This window comes from Daktulosphaira vitifoliae, unplaced genomic scaffold (genome assembly GCF_025091365.1).
Source record: "Daktulosphaira vitifoliae isolate Bord-2020 unplaced genomic scaffold, ASM2509136v1 Scaffold_5, whole genome shotgun sequence".
NCBI lineage: Eukaryota > Metazoa > Arthropoda > Insecta > Hemiptera > Phylloxeridae > Daktulosphaira > Daktulosphaira vitifoliae.
The window spans coordinates 12,405,294-12,426,543 of record NW_026099576.1 but is presented as its reverse complement, the minus strand read 5'-3'; the positions used below and the strand labels follow the sequence as shown (position 1 = coordinate 12,426,543).

Below are 21,250 nucleotides of genomic sequence, written 5' to 3'. Positions count from 1 at the left end.
AAAATATGTTATCACCCAGATGTCTCCGTAACCACTACCACGAAACCCATGTAGGTTGTAGCAACTGAAATCCTAGAACTATGTTTTCATTATTATTATCTTTAAATAATATTTATGTATATATTATTGTTATTTTCTAGTGCGTACGTGCAGTTCTGATATTGCAATTTTACTCTTACATCTATATGTACCATCTCATTTAATGGTATAGGTACTGATCAATGTTTTCTCTTTCATTTAGGTTAAACAATAGAAATCTTATACAGCCAATTTTAATTATTAGAACAGGCATTTCATTAAAATTTTGGTAATGATTTTGTTAGCAATAGTAGTTAACTGCTATTGTTTTTATTTATATTTTGTATTTTATTATTGTTAGGTAAAATATTTTAACAAGTTATGTTTTTTTAATTTTATCTAGATAATGGTTTTATAATGGGGCCTAACCGAAATAAAAGACCTAGCTACATTTCTACAAGCTCAAATCTCCTTATGTCTCAACGAAGTGATTATGTTGACTTATGTCGTAATATCATTCGTGACATGGATTTATATGGAGTGTGTGTTTTAGACAACTTCTTAGGCTATGAACGTGGTATGACTGTTTTAGATGAAGTACTAAATTTATATAATATGGGAGTGTTCAAAGATGGCCAATTAGTCAGAAATAAAGCTAAAAATAATTTAAAAACTATACGTGGTGATCAAATAATATGGGTTGATGGTCGAGAGGATTGTTGTAGAAATATTGGACAGTTAATTAGTGATGTGGATGCTGTAGTTATGGGTTCTAACCAAATGAATGATAATGGAAAACTAGGAAATTATACAATTAATGGTAGAACCAAAGTGAGTAGCATTATTTTATTATTATTAATGTTTCATCTAAAAATTTATCAGATGTTTTTAATAGCTTATAAAAAGCNTTAATGTTTCATCTAAAAATTTATTAGATGTTAAAGTTTTTAATAGCTTATAAATAGCATACTTATTGCTAGATACAACTTGAGATTATTCCCTTGGTTGCATCAAGTGGGTTTCAAGTCAAAAAGAATTGATGTAATTTATTTGCTGTATTTAAATTATATATAAATTAAATTTTGAAGTAATATAGAAAAAATGTATTTTAGAAATTCTTATAAGCCTAGTTGTAGCCAAAATGTGTATTTACAACTATCTAATTATTAATAGTACTATTATGTTTATTTCAATTTAATCTTTTTAGGCTATGGTAGCTTGTTACCCAGGTCATGGGTCTCATTATGTAAAACATGTTGATAACCCAAACAGAGATGGTCGATGTATTACAGCAATTTATTATTTAAATAAAGACTGGGATATTAAAGTAAGAAAACTATATTAAAATCTGAGTCATAAGAATGTCAACTGTATTTAAATAAATAACTGTTATTTTCCTCATGATTATTATGTAGATTGATTTCCTATTAATTTTTTTGGGCTAGAAAAATTCATTAATTGTATAACCATATTTGTTATTTACTAGGATATTTATTTTTAAATTAATTTTTGCTAAAAAAAAAAAAAAAGGGGTTTGATTTTAAATAAAATTTCTTTTAAGACATATACTAACACATTTTCATTTTATTTAAAAATTGAAATTTTATTCAAATCATATTTATCAAAAGGTATCTAATACCTATTTATGATTCATGGCATTATATGCATTTTCAGCCTGAAAAAATTTGCTTAATTTCAGAACATCATCATGAAATATTTAAAATGTATTCACTTTTAGCTTAATATAACCATATCCTATAATTTTAATGATAAATTTGTTCAGGAAAATGGAGGTCTTTTGAGGATATTTCCTGAAGGTTGGAGTGATCAAGTAGCAGACATTGAACCACTCTTTGATCGTATATTATTTTTCTGGTCAGATCGTCGAAATCCTCATGAAGTTCAGCCAGCATTTAAAACGAGGTATTTAGTTGTTTTATTATAGAATTAATTTTTACTAATTAAATAATTAATTTTCAACTTAACATTTTATTCAAAGATAAAAAGTTAATATATTTTTATTGTGAATACAGTAATATTGTTTTGTTATTAATAATAAATTATTTATTATGATGAATAAATAAGTTGTTCCATTATTATTTATAAAAATTAAATTTCCTTTCTAAAATTTGTAATTAATTTAGATATTTTTTTTCTTTAAGAAGTTTCTTATAAGTCAGCTCATGATTTCTTTATAATATAATATATAGAAATATTTATTTTTTAAATTTGCAACAGTAGATAATCTAAAAAAAATTATGCTAAAATTATTACATATAACTAAAATGTAGTACAATTCATAATTTAACCGAGTGACATAATCATAACAATCAACATTATCATCAAATTTTACTTAATAATTAAATTTATCGATTTTAGGTATGCAATAACTTTATGGTACTTTGATGGTAATGAAAAGGATGAAGCTAGAAGAGAATACTGTGACTCAAACCAATCTAGTATAAGTAATTTTTTTTATATTTATTTAATTTTTTTTTTTTCATACAAAAATTATACTTTTTTAGGCAGTGTGAAAAACATAAATTCAACTCAATCTTGAGTGTGTCAGCAATATCTCACGATTATAATTCTTGAAACTCTGTAACGATCTTGTTAGTAAAAATATTTATAACTTTGGAAGGTCTGCTGCACATAGGGAATTAAATTTAGACTTGACATTGTTCCCTGTGATTAAGCCAAGATTATTTCTAAGTAGTTTTTGTTTAGTAAATTATATTTTTTACTTTATGTATCTTGCCTTATAGAGACAACATTGGATATATTTTTGCAATTTGTAAAATTACATTATTTTTAGGTAAAAATTGTATTTTTCTGATTTAATCCTTTTTTAGTAATTAAATCAATAATGAAACGTCTGAATAAGCAAAACTATTTTTACTAAGTTAACTAAATTTTGTTACCATCAAGTTTGGCATTTCTAACTTGGAATATATTTTAATTTACTATATTGTATAGAACTTTATACTTTGTGAGTTTGTTTTCATAATAAACTTTAATAACACTTTTTATGATTATTATTATAAGATAAGTGCTTGTAGTGTTTTTTTTTTTTTTAATTAAATAATTCTAATCTCATTTAACAGATATTATTTTGATTCATCTGAAGAAATTTATAGTCAAATACTTGTATTAAATTTAAATGTAAAATAGTTATAAAATATTTATACAGTAATTTTGTTTTCTTACTGTAATTAACTAATGGTAATATTATATCAACTAAGTATTTGTATAAAATCATTATATAGTATAAAAATAATTACATAGAATTAAAATGTTATGTACCTTTATTTTGAGGGAGTGTAAATAAAATTTTTTATAATAATGTTTTTTTTTATTAATTTAAAAAAATATATTTTTAATTATTTGTCTTATTACATTTATTCATTTCAGTCCAATCTATATAATTTGAATAAATCCATGGTTCCATGCAAAATACAATTAGAAAACACCATAAAATAAATCCTGCTAATGAAATAATGAATAAACAACTTCTCTTAGGTTCAGGAAGTTGAAACATTTCTCGAAAATCAGGAAATCCCATATGATTGCAAAATTTATGAGCCAATATCGGTGCAATCAAATTTCCAGTTGATATAAACAACAATGCTGAATATGCTCCGAAAATTGTGGTATAGACAAACTGAAAAACTAAGAACACAAAGCAACTAAATAATAAAAAAATTTAAAAAAAAACTTTAAGATTATTACCAGACATAATAAATGCTTGGTGACAAGATATACCAGCTCGCATACGCTCTAACCACTGATTAAAATGTGCTGTATTTAAATATTTACATAATTATTTCAAAAAATATTGCACTAAAAATACTTAAATTACCAGCTCCAAAAAATATGGGACAAATAAATATTGTAGCTATAGGTGGAAAGCACTGAAGCAGTAGTGGTATTATACAAGCTCTAAATGTGAATTCTTCAGATATTGGTGCAACTATATAATTTCTTAACCATATTAAGTCAGTAAAATTAGACTTAATTCTCTCTAAACCTAAAACAAAAGGTTAATAAAAATATATTTGATTATTTCTCACTTAAATTATTTCAAACTTACTTATTACATCTTTAAACTGTATATTTTTAATGCAATTCATGCATAAAGGCCCTAAGAATAAAATGCACGTCAGTAAAATTGAAGAGGTGATAGACATAAAAAAACCTTTCCATTTGAAACCTAACCACTGCCATATTGGAATCTAAAATTAATAATTAAATAAAAACAATGTTATTTAATAGTATATAAATTTATTAGATTAAATACCTTAGTTTTGTCATGAATAAAGTACCATGTGTACAGAGGTGAAAATATTAACATAAATAAAACACTCAAGAATCTTTTTTTTATTGTTGAAGGATGATCTCTATTAATGAAAAAATAATTAATTGTGTCTTTTTTTTATAATTATTAAATTTATTTTAGATAAGCGAATAAGTCTCAAAATATATATATAAGTTTTTTATTTAAGTAAACATGTTTTTAATGTTACAACTTAAGATGAATACAAATTTATATTAGTTAATAGAAAAATACTACATAAAATATTTTGAACATACTACTACCAATTAAAAAAAATAAAATATATCATGATAAATATCTATAATAGATGGCAAAATATAAATTTATTTCATCAGTTTTTTTACCACAAATAAAATTTACTTTAAGCTAGTANGGCAAAATATAAATTTATTTCATCAGTTTTTTTAACACAAATAAAATTTACTTTAAGTTAGTAAAATATTTCACATTCAAAATTGAACACATTGCAATTTGAAAATTGTTTATCTATACTGTAACTTTTTTTTTTCTTTAGATTTTTTTTTTATTTAATAAATTCTAAGTTTGCTCAATACTATTAGAAAAAATATGTATGAGATTTTTTTTTATAAATTTAATCAAATTTATTCTGATTATCATGACATTTATAAATTTAGAGCAATTATTAGAATTTCACTCTAGAACAAATGTAGCTTGTTAATAATTACCTTGGTAGTTGAGAATTCCATACATATAAACTAGAAACGTAAATCACAGAAAGAGAAAAACTTTCTAACACACATTTTGTGTAATAACATTGAGAATTATTATTAAGGTTAATTTCATTTACATTCATGTTACATATTATTTCAATATTATATATCATAAATACATTTTTACTTAACTGAAACAGAGAAAAAAAGTTAAATTATATATTATCCAAACAAAATTNGAAACAGAGAAAAAGTTAAATTATATATTATCCAAACAAAATTTTCATTAAATAAATAATAAATATTATTAATAAAATAATTGTAATTCATCTTATGTTTAAACAAGAAACCTCAGGAAAAAAAATGAATTCTATATTTTTTCTCTTGTTTATAATGAAAAAAAAATTATCTAATAAATAAGTTTAGAAAAAAGCCAAAGCTCCAAATGGTTCAGACCAAACCAAACCACATCTTAGTTTGATTTGGTTTTTATGTAAAAGACAGAATATGTTTTACTATTAAAAATATGTTCTTGTCCCAATTGACATAAAGCACAAATTGATTAATCTTCTTTTGTAACTCTTTCAAATAACATTGGTTCACTCCCACCCATTGTAAAATTGGTGAAATGGTTTACTTTTTAAACATTATATTTTATATTTAACTAGTTAATTTTGTGTAATTATACAAATAATATTCTATTTGTTGTGCATTGTTGCATATAACAGATCAACACGTGTGTAATAAAAAAAATATTTATATTACATCACTCTATTTTTATTTAAGTCTAGTTTGGTTAAAAATTCTATTTGACCTAGTCCTGTCTTTCAATTTTTAATTAAACAGTTTGATCTAATCTGTCTTAAAATAATTATTGAATGGTTAGGTCTAGTATAAATACAATCTTGACCTTTACCATTTATATTTAATTAACATCTTTCAAAATATTGATCAGCAATTCATGTCATTTTCTTAGAATAATTCAATTATTAAACAAACAATTAAAGAAGAACTATAACAAAACAGCCTAATTGAATTCATATACATTGGGAAAACATTTTTGTCATCTTTAAAACATCTAAAAGAGTTGAAAACTAAGTAAATTTTTGTTAAACGCAAATTTTTTTGCTGTAATTATGAAACTATTCTTTAAATTTAAGACTATCCTTATTTAGCACAATAAATAGCTTCAAGTTCCATTAAAAAAAAGTTAAGTAGGGAAGTTCTACTATGCAAAAAAAATATACTAGCTAAAGAAATATATTTTTATCTATCACTGAAAAATTTAGAGTCAAATTTAAATAACGGCAAATAAAGTGTTTTTATAATAATATTAAAAAAAACATTGGGTATATAAGATATTCATCATACTATCACCTTACATTCCATTAAATTTTAAAAAATAGGAAACACAAAAAACAACAATTAGAAGCCTTATNACTATCCTGACCTCTACCATTTATATTTAATTAACATCTTTCAAAGTATTGATCAGCAATTCATGTTATTTTCTTAGAATAATTCAATTATTAAACAAACAATTAAAGAAGAATTATAATAAAACAGCCTAATTAAATTCATATATATTGGGAAAACATTTTTGTCATCTTTAAAACATATAAAAAAGTTGAAAACTAAGTATATTTTTGTTAAACACAAACTTTTTTGCTATATTATGAAACTATTCTTTAAATTTAAGACTATCCTTATTTAGCACAATAATTAGCTTCAAGATCCATTAAAAAATAAGTTAACTAGGGAAGTTCTACTAAACAAAAAAAATATACTAGCTAAAGAAATATATTTTTATCTATCACTGAAAAATTTAGAGTCAAATTTAAATAACATCAAATAAAGTGTTATTATAATAATATTAAAAAAAACATTGGGTATATAAGATATTCATCATATCACCTTACATTCCATTAAATTTTAAAAAATAGGAAACACAAAAAACAACAATTAGAAGCCTTATTTCTTTACATACTTTTTTTTAATTTGTGCACTGCTTTAAAATTGCATTCCGAGTTCCCTATAATAATATATTGAATAATTATTATTAAATATAAAATGAAATGTTATAATAATGTTAAATAGTTAGCCAAAATTTTTTGAAATAATTATGAAATATCAACTTATTTTTTTTATTTAATTACTTTAATTATTAAGATGCCAACTAAAAGTTATTAAACAATTTAAAATAATTTCTCTAATAACGTCATAATTTCAATTAATTCTTTCTATAAAATTAAAATTTAGTAATAAGATACTATTCTTCTAAAAATTTGAACTTATTTTTCATTTAAAACAATATTTAAGAAATATTATAAGTGCATTTTTTTCAAAACATTTGACTTGATTAGATAATCTTTTTATCAAATATTTATTGAACATCTTATATTGATCAAGCAATTAATCATTAGTTTATCAGATTAATCGAGTGTATAATTGAAGAATTAATAACATTTTAGTTGTATCTTGGTATTTAAAGTAAGGAAAAACTACCAATTTCAAATACAAAGGCAATGATAAAAGTTAAGTTAATTGTAAATATACAACTATAAATAATATATGAACGTAAGTGTTGAGATGGATTGAACATTTATTTTATTATATATTTACACATGTCAGGCATAAAAAGTGAGCAAAGTACCTTATTTAAGTCATGGTATTACAACAAACACAAACTTATAAACCAATATGTATAAATTGAGTATAATCACAATTATAGATAACACTTATCACTCAGATAACACTAAAATACTTTCAAACAATAAAAAAAATATTTTTAGAAATTATAGAAAAAATTTTAATTAATTTCATTAATATTTTTTTAATTAAATGAGATACATATTTTGACAGTAACTTCAATATTGTAATACAAAACAACCTTCTAATGAAAATTTGAGGTTGCTACCGGCACTTATAACAGTTAATTTATTTATAAAANTATATTGATCAAGCAATCAATCATTAGTTTATCAGATTAATCGAGTGTATAATTCAAGAATTAATAAAATTTTAGTTGAATCTTGGTATTTAAAGTAAGGAAAAACTACCATAATTTTAATATGAAAACAATTGAAAATAATTTCAAATACAACGGCAATGATAAAAGTTAAGTTAATTGTAAATATACAACTATAAATAATATATGAACGTATGCGTTGAGATGGATTGCACATTTATTTTATTACATATTTACACATGTCAGGCATAAAAAGTGAGCAAAAGTACCTTATTTAAGTCATGGTATTACAACAAACACAAACTTATAAACCAATATGTATAAATTGAGTATAATCACAATTTTAGATAACACTTATCACTCAGATAACACTAAAATACTTTCAAACATTAAAAAAAATATATTTTTAGAAATTATAGAAAAAATTTGAATTTATTTCATTAATATTTTTTTAATTAAATGAGACACATATTTTGACAGTAACTTCAATATTGTAATACAAAACAACCTTCTAAAGAAAACTTGAGGTTGCTACCGGCACTCATAACAGTTAATTTATTTATAAAAAAAAATCATTTAAGTAAATAATATTACTTCAAAAGATAAATTCTTTTATAATTAATTTATTTAAAACATAATACTGTTACAGTACAGAAATTGTAGAACAATAACAAAAAACAATCGATAAAAAACATTGTTACTATTATATAAAATAATATAATAAATATTGAAGAAGAATAACTATTAATTTAAATAATTGGCTAAGTAAATTTTTAAATTTAAACCTCAATAATATTCACATCAAAAAAAGTATTGTCATTTTTTGTATTAACCATTAAATTAATATAAACAAATTAACATACCTAATTATAGCATAATTTACAAATATTTATAATACCATAGATCTTAAAAGTTTAATTATTCAATAATGAAATAAATAAAAATTAGGTTTACGTTCATGATTTCAATAATTTCAAAAATTTTTAAAAATAAAAAGAGGCATAATCCTTTACCTCTAGTCGACATTTGTTCCGATCAGCTGGTACGTATTTCCACTATTACCAACATTACTATTTATATAACTCCTGCTCATAACAAAATATTTTTACGCTTACCTCACTTCATCAACCAACTAACTATTTGTGCCCCCTTCATGTAAGTATTCTGTAGTGGTGGTATAGACTATTGTTCGACAATGTGATCACGTGACCGGATCTAAGTCTCTGCGATTGGTCGGTGTATGGTATGAAGTACGCACCCTATCATCACTATATCGAGATGGTAAACCATACTACACTCATGTGTATTTTCATTTTTTATTATACTACTGTGTTTTTTCATTAATGGTTGTCGACTCGTTGTTGTTTACTGCCGCCGCCGATGACACCGCCACTATCGCTGTAGTTTGTGCAGTGTGCATTCGTGTGCGTGTATACATTTACACAAGTAAAATATTTGTGTGTGTGTATAGTATTGAATGCGCGTGCGAGTGTGAGCGAGAAAAGAGAACACAGTCACAGACACTCTCGTACTCGCACACACACATATACATATACTCTACTGCCGCCGTCAAGAGAACTGTGAAGAGAAAAAATGTCCGTGCGACGTCGTCGTTCATGACCAGCAGCAGCTGCCTGTTCCTTTCTTTTGTCTCGACCCGACCGTGTGTGTGTGAGTGTGTGTGCACGCCCGCCGCCGCCGTCGTAGTCTTAAACAACGATTAATAAAAATTATAGTACATAAATATATACATGTTAGTAAAATTATTAGAATTATTGATACATCGTCTTTGAAAGTCTCGTGTTGCGTTCGTTCTATATCGTCGTCTGTTCTATATTTAGTGTTAATTTAAAAATATCATTGTCAATTAGTAGTCGCTGTGAATAAATTGTGTAATTATTGAAAATTGTACGAAAAACGTCAAAAAAAATGCCGAGCGCGTCGTTCAGCTCGACCCGTTCGTATACTCGTCGAACCAGGAGAAAAGGTACTAATCGTCTTCCAATACCATCCAGGACATCAAATTCAGGTAAGTTGTCATTCTTTTTATCATGTTTTGCAATTGTCTTAAATGTAATTTAAGTCTTTCTGACTCCGATCTGCCAAAACGGCCGTGAGAGATACCGTCTGTGTATATATGTGCTGTGATCTCGCTGTCAAGGTTTGCTATCACGTACTTTCCGAATCGATAAACAGCGACCACGGTCTCTGTTACGGCCCTCTCGCCTTCGCGAGGTTATTGAAATTTTAATTAATAATATTTTGGGTCAAGATTAGGGTTTCTGAAATTTCCATGTTTCATTTAATGACGTACGCATCTATTCTAGGTGTGTGCACACTACCCCAGCGGCTAGTAATTAGATCAAATAAATATGACTCAAAAAGAAATGTAGATACTTAAAAAAATGTGAATGTAAGTGCTTGCTTACAGGGAAGGAAAGGGAAACTAATTACTGTAAGAAATAGTAAATCATTATGTATAACATTTCATTACTAATGACTTCAATAAAATTTTGAAGAAATTAAAATTCATTCCTTAAAATTAATTCTTATGATTTTAAGAGGACACTAAGGGTAATTTCTCTAATGAAAACTTAAAAATTTTTTTATGCTTTTAAAATACCTTATTTATTTTTATAATTTTTTCTTAAATATTTAACCATGGTAATTTCTACTATAATATGAATTATTACTGATAACTTGATAATTTTGGATTATTTTAATTCTGATGTTGGAATTTTTTATTTGAACTATCAAGAAAAACTATATTTTAATTTTTATAACAGAAAATCTTCGTCTGAAGTTATTGTGTATACTACTTAAGATTTGATAATGTATTATAATTTATCATTTGGTAAAAATATTAATAACCTAATGTAGTGATTGTTAATTTTATTGTTTTAGTATTAAAATGCTATGAATTAAATAAAATATTAAAGTTACATTTAATTCAATTATACATTTTAATTTTAGGTGGTGTTGTTGATGCAGGAGTTACTTGTGAACCACTCGTAGCTGCAAGTGGTAGTTATGCTACACCAGGGGGGGCTAGTACGAGTTCTAGTTTTCAGCATGTACCACCCTATGATTTAAGGGGTCGAAAATCTCCTCTTCATTTACATGATGCTAGTACTGCTGGATGTAGCGCAACAGCTCCTGTTCATCCAACTGCTACTCGGCCTACATCACCAACAGCTTCAGCTACTGCATCAGTATTGCAATCTGCTGCTACACCTCCTTTATCACAACCAGCACGTAAACGACTCAGAAGAAATACTTCCTGTACAATAACTAGTGCTGATAGTATGTATTAACATAATAAATAATTATTTAAGTATTAGTTAACATTTTATTGTTGATAAATAATGCTTAAACCACTATATTCTTTTTTTTTATAATTTTTTAAAATAAATTTTGTATTGAACAATTTATTTAATTTTAACTATTGTGGTTAAATCTGTTACTGTGTAAACATAATGTATCATGGAGAGCATTAAAATAAAACAAAATAATGAACATGTATTTTTATGGCTCTAGAAATTTTGTATTTTTTTTTAAATACTAGCCCAATTTTCAATCAAGTAAAATATTTACTATTATTAAACATTTTTTATTAACACTTAACCACAATAGTACAGATTTATTAGCACAATGTTAAAATAAAAAATAATTTTAAACACTTAATCAGACAATTACTAAATATAGACAATTGTCTTTAAATGAACTTCTGTTGTGTATCCAAATGAGTACACTAGGGTTTTAAAGATTAGTATTTGATCATTTTGTACTCTATGTAACTGAATTCAAATTAACTATTAAATTATTGTTTAATTTCCAGATTCAAATTCAGCTGCTCATTACTTACAATGTGAATTGCCTGATGAAGTCATGTTGACAATTTTCAGTTATTTATATGAACAAGATCTTTGTAGAATAGCTCAAGTTTGCAAAAGATTTCAAGCTATAGCAAATGATAATAATTTATGGAAACGATTATATCAAAGTGTATTTGAGTATGATACTCCATTGTTCAATACTGAAAGTTGTCGTTTTGACTTTATTCCTTTTGAAGAAAGTGAGCATCACAATCCTTGGAAAGAAAGTTTTAGACACCTAAAAAAACGGTGCTTGCATGTAAGACCTCATTATAATGGTACAGCTAAAGATCCAGTGAGACGAATGCCACATTTTGACACTATTCAAGCTGCTCTAGATTATGCAGATGAACATTTAAATGGAGGTGCAAAACTTTTCTTACACCCTGGTACTTACCGAGGTGAATTTCTAGTGATTGATTCAGATGTAGCACTTATTGGAGCTGCTCCTGGTGTTGTAGCAGATGCAGTCATCCTAGAACGTGAAACAGAATCAACAGTAATGTTTGTCGAAGGGGCTAAAAGTGCTTATCTGGGACATGTCACACTAAAATTTACTCCAAATGTTACATCTACTGTTCCACATCATAAACATTTTTGTTTAGAAGTTGGTGAAAATTGTTCGCCTACTATTGATCATTGTATTATACGTAGCTCATCAGTTGTTGGAGCTGCTGTGTGTGTTAGTGGAGCTGGGGCAAATCCTAGAATTCATCATTGTGATGTAAGCGACTGTGAAAATGTTGGTATATATGTAACAGACCACGCTCAAGGAACATTTGAAGATAATGAAATTTGTCGAAATGCTTTGGCTGGAGTTTGGGTTAAAAACCATGCCAACCCTGTCATGCGTCGTAATCACATACATCACGGAAGAGATGTGGGGATTTTCACTTTTGACAATGGATTGGTAAAAAAAATATTCAATTTTTTATATAAATATTATATTTTATGTATTATACAATTAAATATTGTCATAAAGGATATAACTTCATAAAATTTAGTTATAACTTTAATTTATTAAATCAAAAAATGTGGGTGATAATTAGAGCATGAAATTATATGCATTGATAATTTTCATTTAAATTAATAATAATTTGTACTGACCAGTCAGTAAACCATAATGAGGGTTCTTATTTTACAAGAGAACAAAATTAAATTTTTATTTTCCATTTTAGCAAATGAAAAAATTTAATAATTTTTACTTGTACTCAATTATTGTGTTGAGTATTTTTCTTAGATCCGCCACCAAATTTTCAACAAAATAAAAATAGTTCTATTTCATAGTATTTGTTATAGAAATCTCTTAACATTTTATACTTTATTCTAGCAAAAAAACATTTTATTTAAGATATGTTGTTTTTTAAGTTTCATATTTTCTTGTCTGTTAAAGTTTTGTTAATTGATAAATTTTATTTTTTAATTAAGGGATTTTTTGAAGCCAATGATATTCATAACAATCGTATTGCTGGTTTTGAAGTTAAAGCTGGAGCTAACCCATCTGTTGTTCAATGTGAAATTCATCATGGTCAAACAGGAGGTATTTATGTACATGAAAATGGACTTGGTCAATTTATTGATAACCGCATTCATAGCAATAATTTTGCTGGAGTTTGGATTACTTCAAATAGTAATCCTACTATACGTCGCAATGATATTTACAATGGCCATCAAGGAGGTGTTTATATTTTTGGTGAAGGTCGAGGACTTATCGAACATAATAATATTTATGGTTAGTAAAAGTTTTTTCTTTGTTTTTATTTATTATAATTAATTTTTATGTATGTTTTTGTTTTTATCATAGGAAACGCATTAGCTGGTATTCAAATACGTACAAATAGTGATCCAATTGTCAGACATAATAAAATTCATCATGGTCAACATGGTGGAATTTATGTACATGAGAAAGGGGCAGGGCTAGTTGAAGAGAATGAAGTATATGCAAATACATTAGCTGGTGTGTGGATTACTACTGGTAGTACACCAGTACTAAGACGCAATCGAATTCATTCAGGGAAACAAGTTGGCGTGTATTTCTATGATAATGGTCATGGAAAACTAGAAGACAATGACATTTTTAACCATCTATACTCAGGAGTTCAAATAAGGTAAAAAAAAAAATGATAAAAAAATTTTCCTTGATTTTTGTTATAAGAAATAGGATAACAGCACTAATCAGTGGTAACCAGTTCAATGATAGTCAAATTATTTTGTCATGAAAAGGGATGAAAAATCTTTATAAAAAAATTTTTATGAACTGTGTGCCACCCGCCCCCTTACCCATGACCTAACTCAATTATTTTAAATTTCACTTATAGCCCTTTTTTCTAGCCATATTGTATATAAAGTAATATATTAATGATAAAACACTCAATTTTTTTTAAACTTGAATATTTTTAATTTGTAAAAATTAAAAAATTGTTTGATTTAAAAAACTAACACAATAAGTAGTTAAATAATTTGTTTTTCATCTCTTGGTATACAGTACCCTAATTTTAATTTTATTTAATGGGAACACCTATTTTTAGTTTAAAGACATAATAGGAACATACAAACAATTTTGTTCTTGCCATATTTTTTATCCGATCAACTATTAGTGCATTAAAATATTTAAAAAATTTTAATTAAATTTATAAATCTATCATTAATTTAGTTTTCATAATATTAGAGGTAATAATAATCTATTTCAATGAGTCGTAAATTATTATTGTTATTATTGTTATTCTTGCTATCTTAACGGATATAACACTAAAAATTGTCAAAAAAAAAAACTTGTTTAAGTAATAGCATGAAAAAATAATATCTAATACTGTATACAACACATCAAACTATTAATAGAAAAATTGATCAAAAAACGCTATACTTTAATAAATAATAGCCGAAAAATAGATTATCTAATAAAAAATATTGTAAGAACAAAATGATTTGGAACTTTTTTCAATTATATCGTCAAACTAAAAATAAGTGTTCCTATTAAATAAAATAAAATTTTAGATATTTTATACTTGAAGATATAAACAAAAAATTATTTTACATCATATTACAGTAGTTTTTTGAATTAAACAATTTTTTATTTTAGAAAATTAAAAGTTTTCAATAGTTTCAAGCAAAATTAATGTTTTATCCTTAATCAAACAGCCTATATAATTTCCACAACATTGAAGTTTTCTGAATATTACACAAAGATATGTTAAAAGGATATATAAATGAAAGGAGTTGTATTCTCCTAATCCTCTCTCATTTAATCACCCCCCGTTTTTATTAATCCTGATAGATACATAGTAAATAATTTATTAAAGTTTTAAATTATTTATTTATTTTTAAGTAAACTTTATAAACTTAAGCCTATTTTTCAGAACTTTTAAAAAAACTATACCATGACAAACTTGAAAATTGATAAAACTGGTAAACTGTAAATGCTAGTTCAGTTATCCTTCTAAATTTTAATTTATAAACATAATAATTTATATAATTATATTCATTATATTTGTTGTGATATTTAAATTGTATTATGCATAATACCATTAATTTATAATTTAAATTAATTAGTGTCTATAACCTATAGTGAAAAATTAAGTCTTATGGAAGTTCTGTAAAAGTTATTCTTACATTGTATATGTGTTCTTTTTTTTTAGGACGGGAAGTAATCCAATTATTAAAGGAAATAAAATATGGGGAGGCCAGAATGGTGGTGTTTTGGTTTATAATGGAGGTCTTGGAGTATTAGAACAAAATGAAATATTTGACAATGCAATGGCTGGTGTTTGGATTAAAACTGACTCCAATCCAACATTGAAACGAAATAAAATATATGATGGTCGAGATGGTGGAATTTGCATTTTTAATGGCGGAAAAGGTATGTTTTATTCAACAAAAATATTACTAATTTTCTATTAGAGATTATTGTTATTAAATTAGAAAGCTATTAGTTCTTTGGGATCCCCAAACAGTTTGTGCAAGGGAATCGTTAGAAAGAGTCCAAAGAAAATTTTTAAACCTAGCAGCATTCCGCCTCAATATCCTTCACACTCCTCATGATTACTCTCCTGTCCTATTTATCCTACATCTCACCAGCCTTGCCGATCGACGCCACAATTCAAACCTCTCCTTCCTAAATAACCTCCTATCCAACTTCTTAGCCTTCTAAAATTTAAAATCCCTTTTCACACCACCTGTATTAACACTATATTCCTCATCCCCCTACCCCTTCTCATTTCCTTGATTGCACCTCAATAATTCGTCATATGCGGTTGGCTAATAATGATCCAGCTTTCGAATTATTTTTATTTCGTTTATGTTGTTTTAATTTATATTTTGGGTCAATGTATGTATAAATTTTCTTCTGTTAATTATTTTTTACTAATTTTTATTAATGATGTTTCTGATGACTGTTATATATATTTTTGGGCTTTGCCTGTATAAAATGTTATAAATAAATAAATATATGTAAAAAAGCATCAAGTTCATTCATATTTCAAATATACTGTTAGTCTAGCACACAGAAGAGGCAAGTGCACTTTATAATTTTTTTTATAAATATCAATTGGGCATAAAATTTCACAAAAAGTTAACGTATAATCCAAATTTTTTTCAAAATTGACTTGTTTCTCTTTACATGAACTCCGTCTATTTATAGACGAGATATTATTTATTATAGTAATATGTGTAGTCTCTCTAATATTCTTATTGAATCTAGTTATCATACTTAAAGTTTACTAATTATCTAATATGAATTATTATTTTTGTACATTTTACTTTGTAAAAGTATTTATGAATGTTTGAATGTTATATCAAGGAATAAAAATATTTAAAATGTCTAATAAATAAAATTTGTAAAATTATTACTCAATATTTATTAAAACTTGTAGGCAATTTAGAAGAAAATGAAATCTTTAGAAATGCTCAAGCTGGAGTTTTGATATCTACCCAAAGTCATCCCATTCTAAGGCGTAATAGAATATTTGATGGATTAGCAGCAGGTGTTGAAATCACAAATAATGCTACAGCTACCTTAGATAGTAATCAAATATTTAATAATAGATTTGGTGGTCTCTGCTTGGCTAGTGGTGTGCAACCTATTGTAAGAAGTAAGTTTAAACTTTCCTTTGAATAAAACATTTTTATTGCAAACATTCTAGAAATAATGTTAATAAATTTTATAAATTTATATTTTTAGGTAATAAGATTTATAGTAATCAAGATGCCGTTGAAAAGGCAGTCTGTAATGGTCAATGTTTGTATAAAATTTCGTCTTATACATCTTTTCCAATGCATGATTTTTATCGTTGTCAAACGTGCAACACGACTGATAGAAATGCAATTTGTGTAAATTGTATAAAAACGTGTCATGCTGGACATGATGTTGAATTTATCAGACATGACAGGTAATAAGTGAAAAAATTGTTCTTATTATGTTTAGCAATTAATTAATATTCACACTATTTTCAAAAATAAAAAAGCATTTATTAGAAATCAAATTTTTTTAATTTTAAAAATTTGTTCAAAGATCAATGAACCATTTTTAATCTCATTTTTTATATTAAATATTTTATTGCACATGATGTTTAGATATTACTGTAATAAATTAAAAATTTAAGTTGAGAAATGCTTCAGTAAAAACCTGTATTAGGTTTTACTTAAATATTTCATACTAATTGACTTCAACATTTTTTTTTTTTTTTTGTAGTGTAATACTATTTAAATTAAGTTATATTTTAACTAATTTTGTTATATTTATTTAATATTTATCTCATCAATCATAAAATACCATCTTATTGTAATATTATTTTAGATTCTTTTGTGATTGTGGAGCTGGTACCTTAAATAACCAATGCCAATTACAAGGTGAACCAACTCAAGACACAGATACACTGTATGATTCAGCTGCTCCTATTGAATCACATACTCTAATGGTAAATTAAATTAAATAATAATAATGTTGAATCTCCACTATAGTATTCATAAATATGAAAATTTTATGTGTATCATATAAGTATTAAAGAAATTGTACATCTCATCCTACATATAATGTTGATGTTGTTATAGTTATTATATTATGATCTGGGACGATTTACTTAATGTTAAGTATTTAAATTCTTCATTCCTTTTGTTTTTCTACTTAACATTCAAATTTTATGTGCATACTAATTATACCTTAATACTAAACTAAACATTTGAATAGTTGGTATAATTTTTGACTGCAAAAGATTGTGATTTAAAAAATTAATCATATTATTTAATATGGAAGTCATTCCAAGTTTCTAAGTACTACTGACTGCTCCCATTTATACTTGTATTTTACTATTAGTAACTATTTCCCACAAATTTATTTTGCATTGACAGTACTTTTGTTATTGCATATCAGTTAAACATATAATGTAAATTACCATTAGACTTAAAATGCAGTACAGTGTTATCAAGTCTGTTAAAAAAAAAACAAAATTAGAAATTAATTTGTATTATTATTATTTTTATTATTATTAAACCCATAGTGTAAGTATAAATGTAAAATATATAAATATATTTACTGTCTAGTTTTAATTTATTGATTGTAATTAATAATTAGTGTGTGTACTTTTTATAATTGTGCAATATATTTATTTATTATTATACATATTTTTTTTTCTTTATTATTATTATCATTATTAAATAATTTTTTAGACAATTATCAAGTAATAGTTAAGGTCGTGTTGTACATATATTTTCCATTTTACTACTTAAGCTAAGCATTTAACAAATGAATGGGCAATTTGTTTTATTCATTAATAATATTAAAATACTCGCAATTCAACATCAAAATAACATGTAATTATTATTAAAACAATTATGTACAATTGTTTTGTTTTTGTTTTTTGACTAACTTTTTTTTTTAATAAATCAAATTATTTGTGTATTTTAACCTTTTATCATATGAACTCTAATTAATAGTCTGTATCATTTTTATTTCCTAAGTGTAAATACACTTCCAAAAAAAAGTTGTTACCAACCTGGAAATTTTTTTTTGTATGTGTATATTTCATGGCTCAAAAATTTATAAGTAATACATAAAATAAAGTTTTTAAAGTAAAGATTAAATTTTATCAGAGTTAGTGTGCAATTTTTAATACGTTTTAGTGTTGTTATGTACATTTTTGCTTGATGTTTAAACATTGAATTAGAAATAACATAAAACCAAAATATGTAAATAATTTTATCTTATATAATTTAATTTTGTTTTCATTATAATTTTTTTTTTTTTTTTTTTTACACTTAATTGTGCCATATGATAATTATATAACATCTACAGGTAAATAACAAATGCCCAGAACGAATTGCAATGTTAATAAATTTTTTATGATTTTTTTCATAAATTTTCAATACATCAAATGTATTTCAGGTTGTGATTTAATTTGGATTTAACATAATTATGATAATAAATAAAGTTAGTTTGGAAAATAATACAACTTTTTTTTATTTATTGTGAGAAAATACAGTATTTTAACAATCAATTTAGATTATAATACCTAAATTATTTTGAAATTATTTTAATTTTTTAGAAATTATAATACCTCACCTAATATGAGATTTAAATTGTGTAAAACTATTCTCAGTAATTGGTAAAAACACAGAATTTTACCAATTAATAATAGTACCATAAGAAGTCTTAAGATATCATTAACTGATATTTATGAAGACAGAATATTCTAACTACTAGAATAAAACCATGATTATTTATTAAAATATTTTATAATATTATGATAGTAATTTTATTTTTTTATTTTTTATTTTGCAACTAAAATAATGAATTGAATAATTATAACATATATAATAATTGTTTTGAATCGTACTGTATTACTTATACAATAATATATAAAAAAATTATAAAAATGTGGTTTGAAAACAACAAAAACTATCATTAAATTATTTGATTTTGAGCGGATTTTTACTGATTTTCTAATGCTAAATATTACATGTTAGCTGGATATTTTTAACATTTTAGCTTTGATGCGTAGCTGAGAAAGTATTGGTTTTACTATGATGTGTTTTTTTTTTGTATCTGTTACCACTTTTTTTTTTATAGTGATTTTAATCACTGTCAGATATCATTATACTTGATCCAACTATGGTACGTCACCACTGTGCCGCGACCCCCCTGTGCTGGGTTTTTTACATTAAAATAGCCATAAAAGTGAGGTCATAAAAAAAAAATTGTTTTAATCTAATTACAGCCATAAAGAATAAACCCTGAAAATTTAAGAAAAAAATGAAGTAGTCATGCAACCACTTCTGGATGATTTGGAATGGATTGACCCATAGTAGGTTATACCAATAAAACTGATGATCGTGAGTTTTAAAGTAAATTTTGTAAATAATGTAATGTATTTTTAGATAAAATAAATATTATCAATCCATTCTATTGCATCATTGATAAAAAATTAAGTGTTACTATGAAAAATGTTATTACATTTTCAAAGTCTGCAATTTTTATAGACTATAGTATAATTAACAAAAGTCAGTTTTAGAATAAATATTCTGATTGACTTCTTAAAAATGTTTGAATTTGATTAACACAATTTTAAAGAATCAATTGTACATAACAAATAATCATATACCATAGATGCAGTTTTAACTAAATTTATTTGAGGTCTAAATTAATTTTTACCTCTTTAAAAATATTTCTATATTAAAATACAATTAGAAAATAATTTTGAGTTTATTTGAGATTAATAGTAAGGTTCAAAGAAACTCATTTGTCAAACGAATGTATGAAAATATCCAAAAAATTATAACAAAGAAAATGGATGGAAAATTAGCTTTACTTGGTTACTAATCACACACTAGGCAAAAATATTAATAAACAACAAATAAATAATCAATATCGACGTTATCAATTATCAGTCAATATAAAAACAAACTGTTAACAAACCAAGCTGACAGTGTAAGTACAACTACGATTTAGTTGTTATCGGTCCGAAGATGGACTTTGAACGAGTCCGAAACGTCAGCCAAAAACTGGAGAAATGGATACATCTGTAAACATTTCAAATAATACAAAAATCTTTGAAAGCTTTAACCAATTCATAAAATAATAAAAAATTTTTTAGTTTATATTTTAATGTTAAATTTCTGTTTCAATAAGTCTACAATAGATTAAAGCTACCATTTGTTCTTTAAAAAAGAATTCAATAAAAAATAGGTTTATTATGGCCACATCATAGAACATTTGTTTGTATGTTACATAATCATTTTGATCAAATACGAAATATTTGTATATTGCCATTTGAAAAAATTAAGTTAGCACCCTGATAAAGTATAAGGAATGAATACTAATAATTTATTAATAATAACTGTTTAAAAACTAATTAACAAATACTTTTCTTAACATAATAATTATTTTAAGAAACAT

The 21,250-nt window shown here is 24.9% G+C and overlaps 3 protein-coding genes across 8 annotated transcripts; 2 read left to right on the top strand and 1 right to left on the bottom strand.

Moving 5' to 3' along the window:
- The first annotated feature begins 86 nt into the window (after window positions 1–86).
- On the top strand, window positions 87–3,010 carry LOC126908684 (egl nine homolog 1). The gene is made up of 6 exons (XM_050690975.1): window positions 87–307; window positions 422–849; window positions 1,226–1,345; window positions 1,802–1,941; window positions 2,398–2,483; window positions 2,544–3,010. The coding sequence occupies exons 2-6, from the start codon at window positions 436–438 to the stop codon at window positions 2,576–2,578; spliced, it is 795 nt and encodes a 264-aa protein (XP_050546932.1). The 5' UTR covers window positions 87–307; window positions 422–435; the 3' UTR covers window positions 2,579–3,010.
- A 298-nt stretch (window positions 3,011–3,308) lies between these two features.
- Window positions 3,309–9,070, bottom strand: LOC126908683 (CAAX prenyl protease 2). 6 transcript variants are annotated; one of them, XM_050690973.1, is made up of 8 exons: window positions 9,004–9,070; window positions 7,010–7,054; window positions 5,038–5,213; window positions 4,316–4,415; window positions 4,109–4,250; window positions 3,878–4,045; window positions 3,748–3,816; window positions 3,310–3,687 (listed from the first exon to the last, which is right to left on the bottom strand). In XM_050690973.1, the coding sequence occupies exons 3-8, from the start codon at window positions 5,193–5,195 to the stop codon at window positions 3,395–3,397; spliced, it is 930 nt and encodes a 309-aa protein (XP_050546930.1). In that variant the 5' UTR covers window positions 5,196–5,213; window positions 7,010–7,054; window positions 9,004–9,070; the 3' UTR covers window positions 3,310–3,394. The 6 variants fall into 6 exon arrangements, with proteins under 6 accessions (XP_050546931.1, XP_050546930.1, XP_050546929.1 ...); XM_050690972.1 differs by lacking the exon at window positions 9,004–9,070 and adding an exon at window positions 8,854–8,979; XM_050690970.1 differs by lacking the exon at window positions 9,004–9,070 and adding an exon at window positions 8,260–8,329.
- A 317-nt stretch (window positions 9,071–9,387) lies between these two features.
- LOC126908682 (F-box only protein 11) lies at window positions 9,388–18,253 on the top strand. The gene is made up of 9 exons (XM_050690967.1): window positions 9,388–10,019; window positions 10,964–11,293; window positions 11,829–12,775; window positions 13,294–13,597; window positions 13,670–13,973; window positions 15,501–15,721; window positions 16,734–16,952; window positions 17,042–17,249; window positions 17,657–18,253. Exons 1-9 carry the CDS (start codon window positions 9,920–9,922, stop codon window positions 17,784–17,786), a joined length of 2,763 nt encoding a protein of 920 aa, XP_050546924.1. The 5' UTR covers window positions 9,388–9,919; the 3' UTR covers window positions 17,787–18,253.
- The last annotated feature ends 2,997 nt before the right edge of the window (window positions 18,254–21,250 follow it).

Coding starts and splice junctions, on each gene's coding strand:
- LOC126908682 (XM_050690967.1), top strand. CDS start 9,920: ATGCCGAGCGCGTCGTTCAGCTCGACCCGTTCGTATACTCGTCGAACC. Junction 11,294..11,828: donor TACAATAACTAGTGCTGATA/GTATGTATTAAC, acceptor TTTAATTTCCAG/ATTCAAATTCAGCTGCTCAT. Junction 17,250..17,656: donor GAATTTATCAGACATGACAG/GTAATAAGTGAA, acceptor ATATTATTTTAG/ATTCTTTTGTGATTGTGGAG.
- LOC126908683 (XM_050690973.1), bottom strand. CDS start 5,195: ATGATATATAATATTGAAATAATATGTAACATGAATGTAAATGAAATT. Junction 4,416..5,037: donor TGGAATTCTCAACTACCAAG/GTAATTATTAAC, acceptor TTTCATTAATAG/AGATCATCCTTCAACAATAA. Junction 4,251..4,315: donor TTATTCATGACAAAACTAAG/GTATTTAATCTA, acceptor TATTAATTTTAG/ATTCCAATATGGCAGTGGTT.
- LOC126908684 (XM_050690975.1), top strand. CDS start 436: ATGGGGCCTAACCGAAATAAAAGACCTAGCTACATTTCTACAAGCTCA. Junction 1,942..2,397: donor CAGCCAGCATTTAAAACGAG/GTATTTAGTTGT, acceptor TATCGATTTTAG/GTATGCAATAACTTTATGGT. Junction 2,484..2,543: donor CTCAAACCAATCTAGTATAA/GTAATTTTTTTT, acceptor ATACTTTTTTAG/GCAGTGTGAAAAACATAAAT.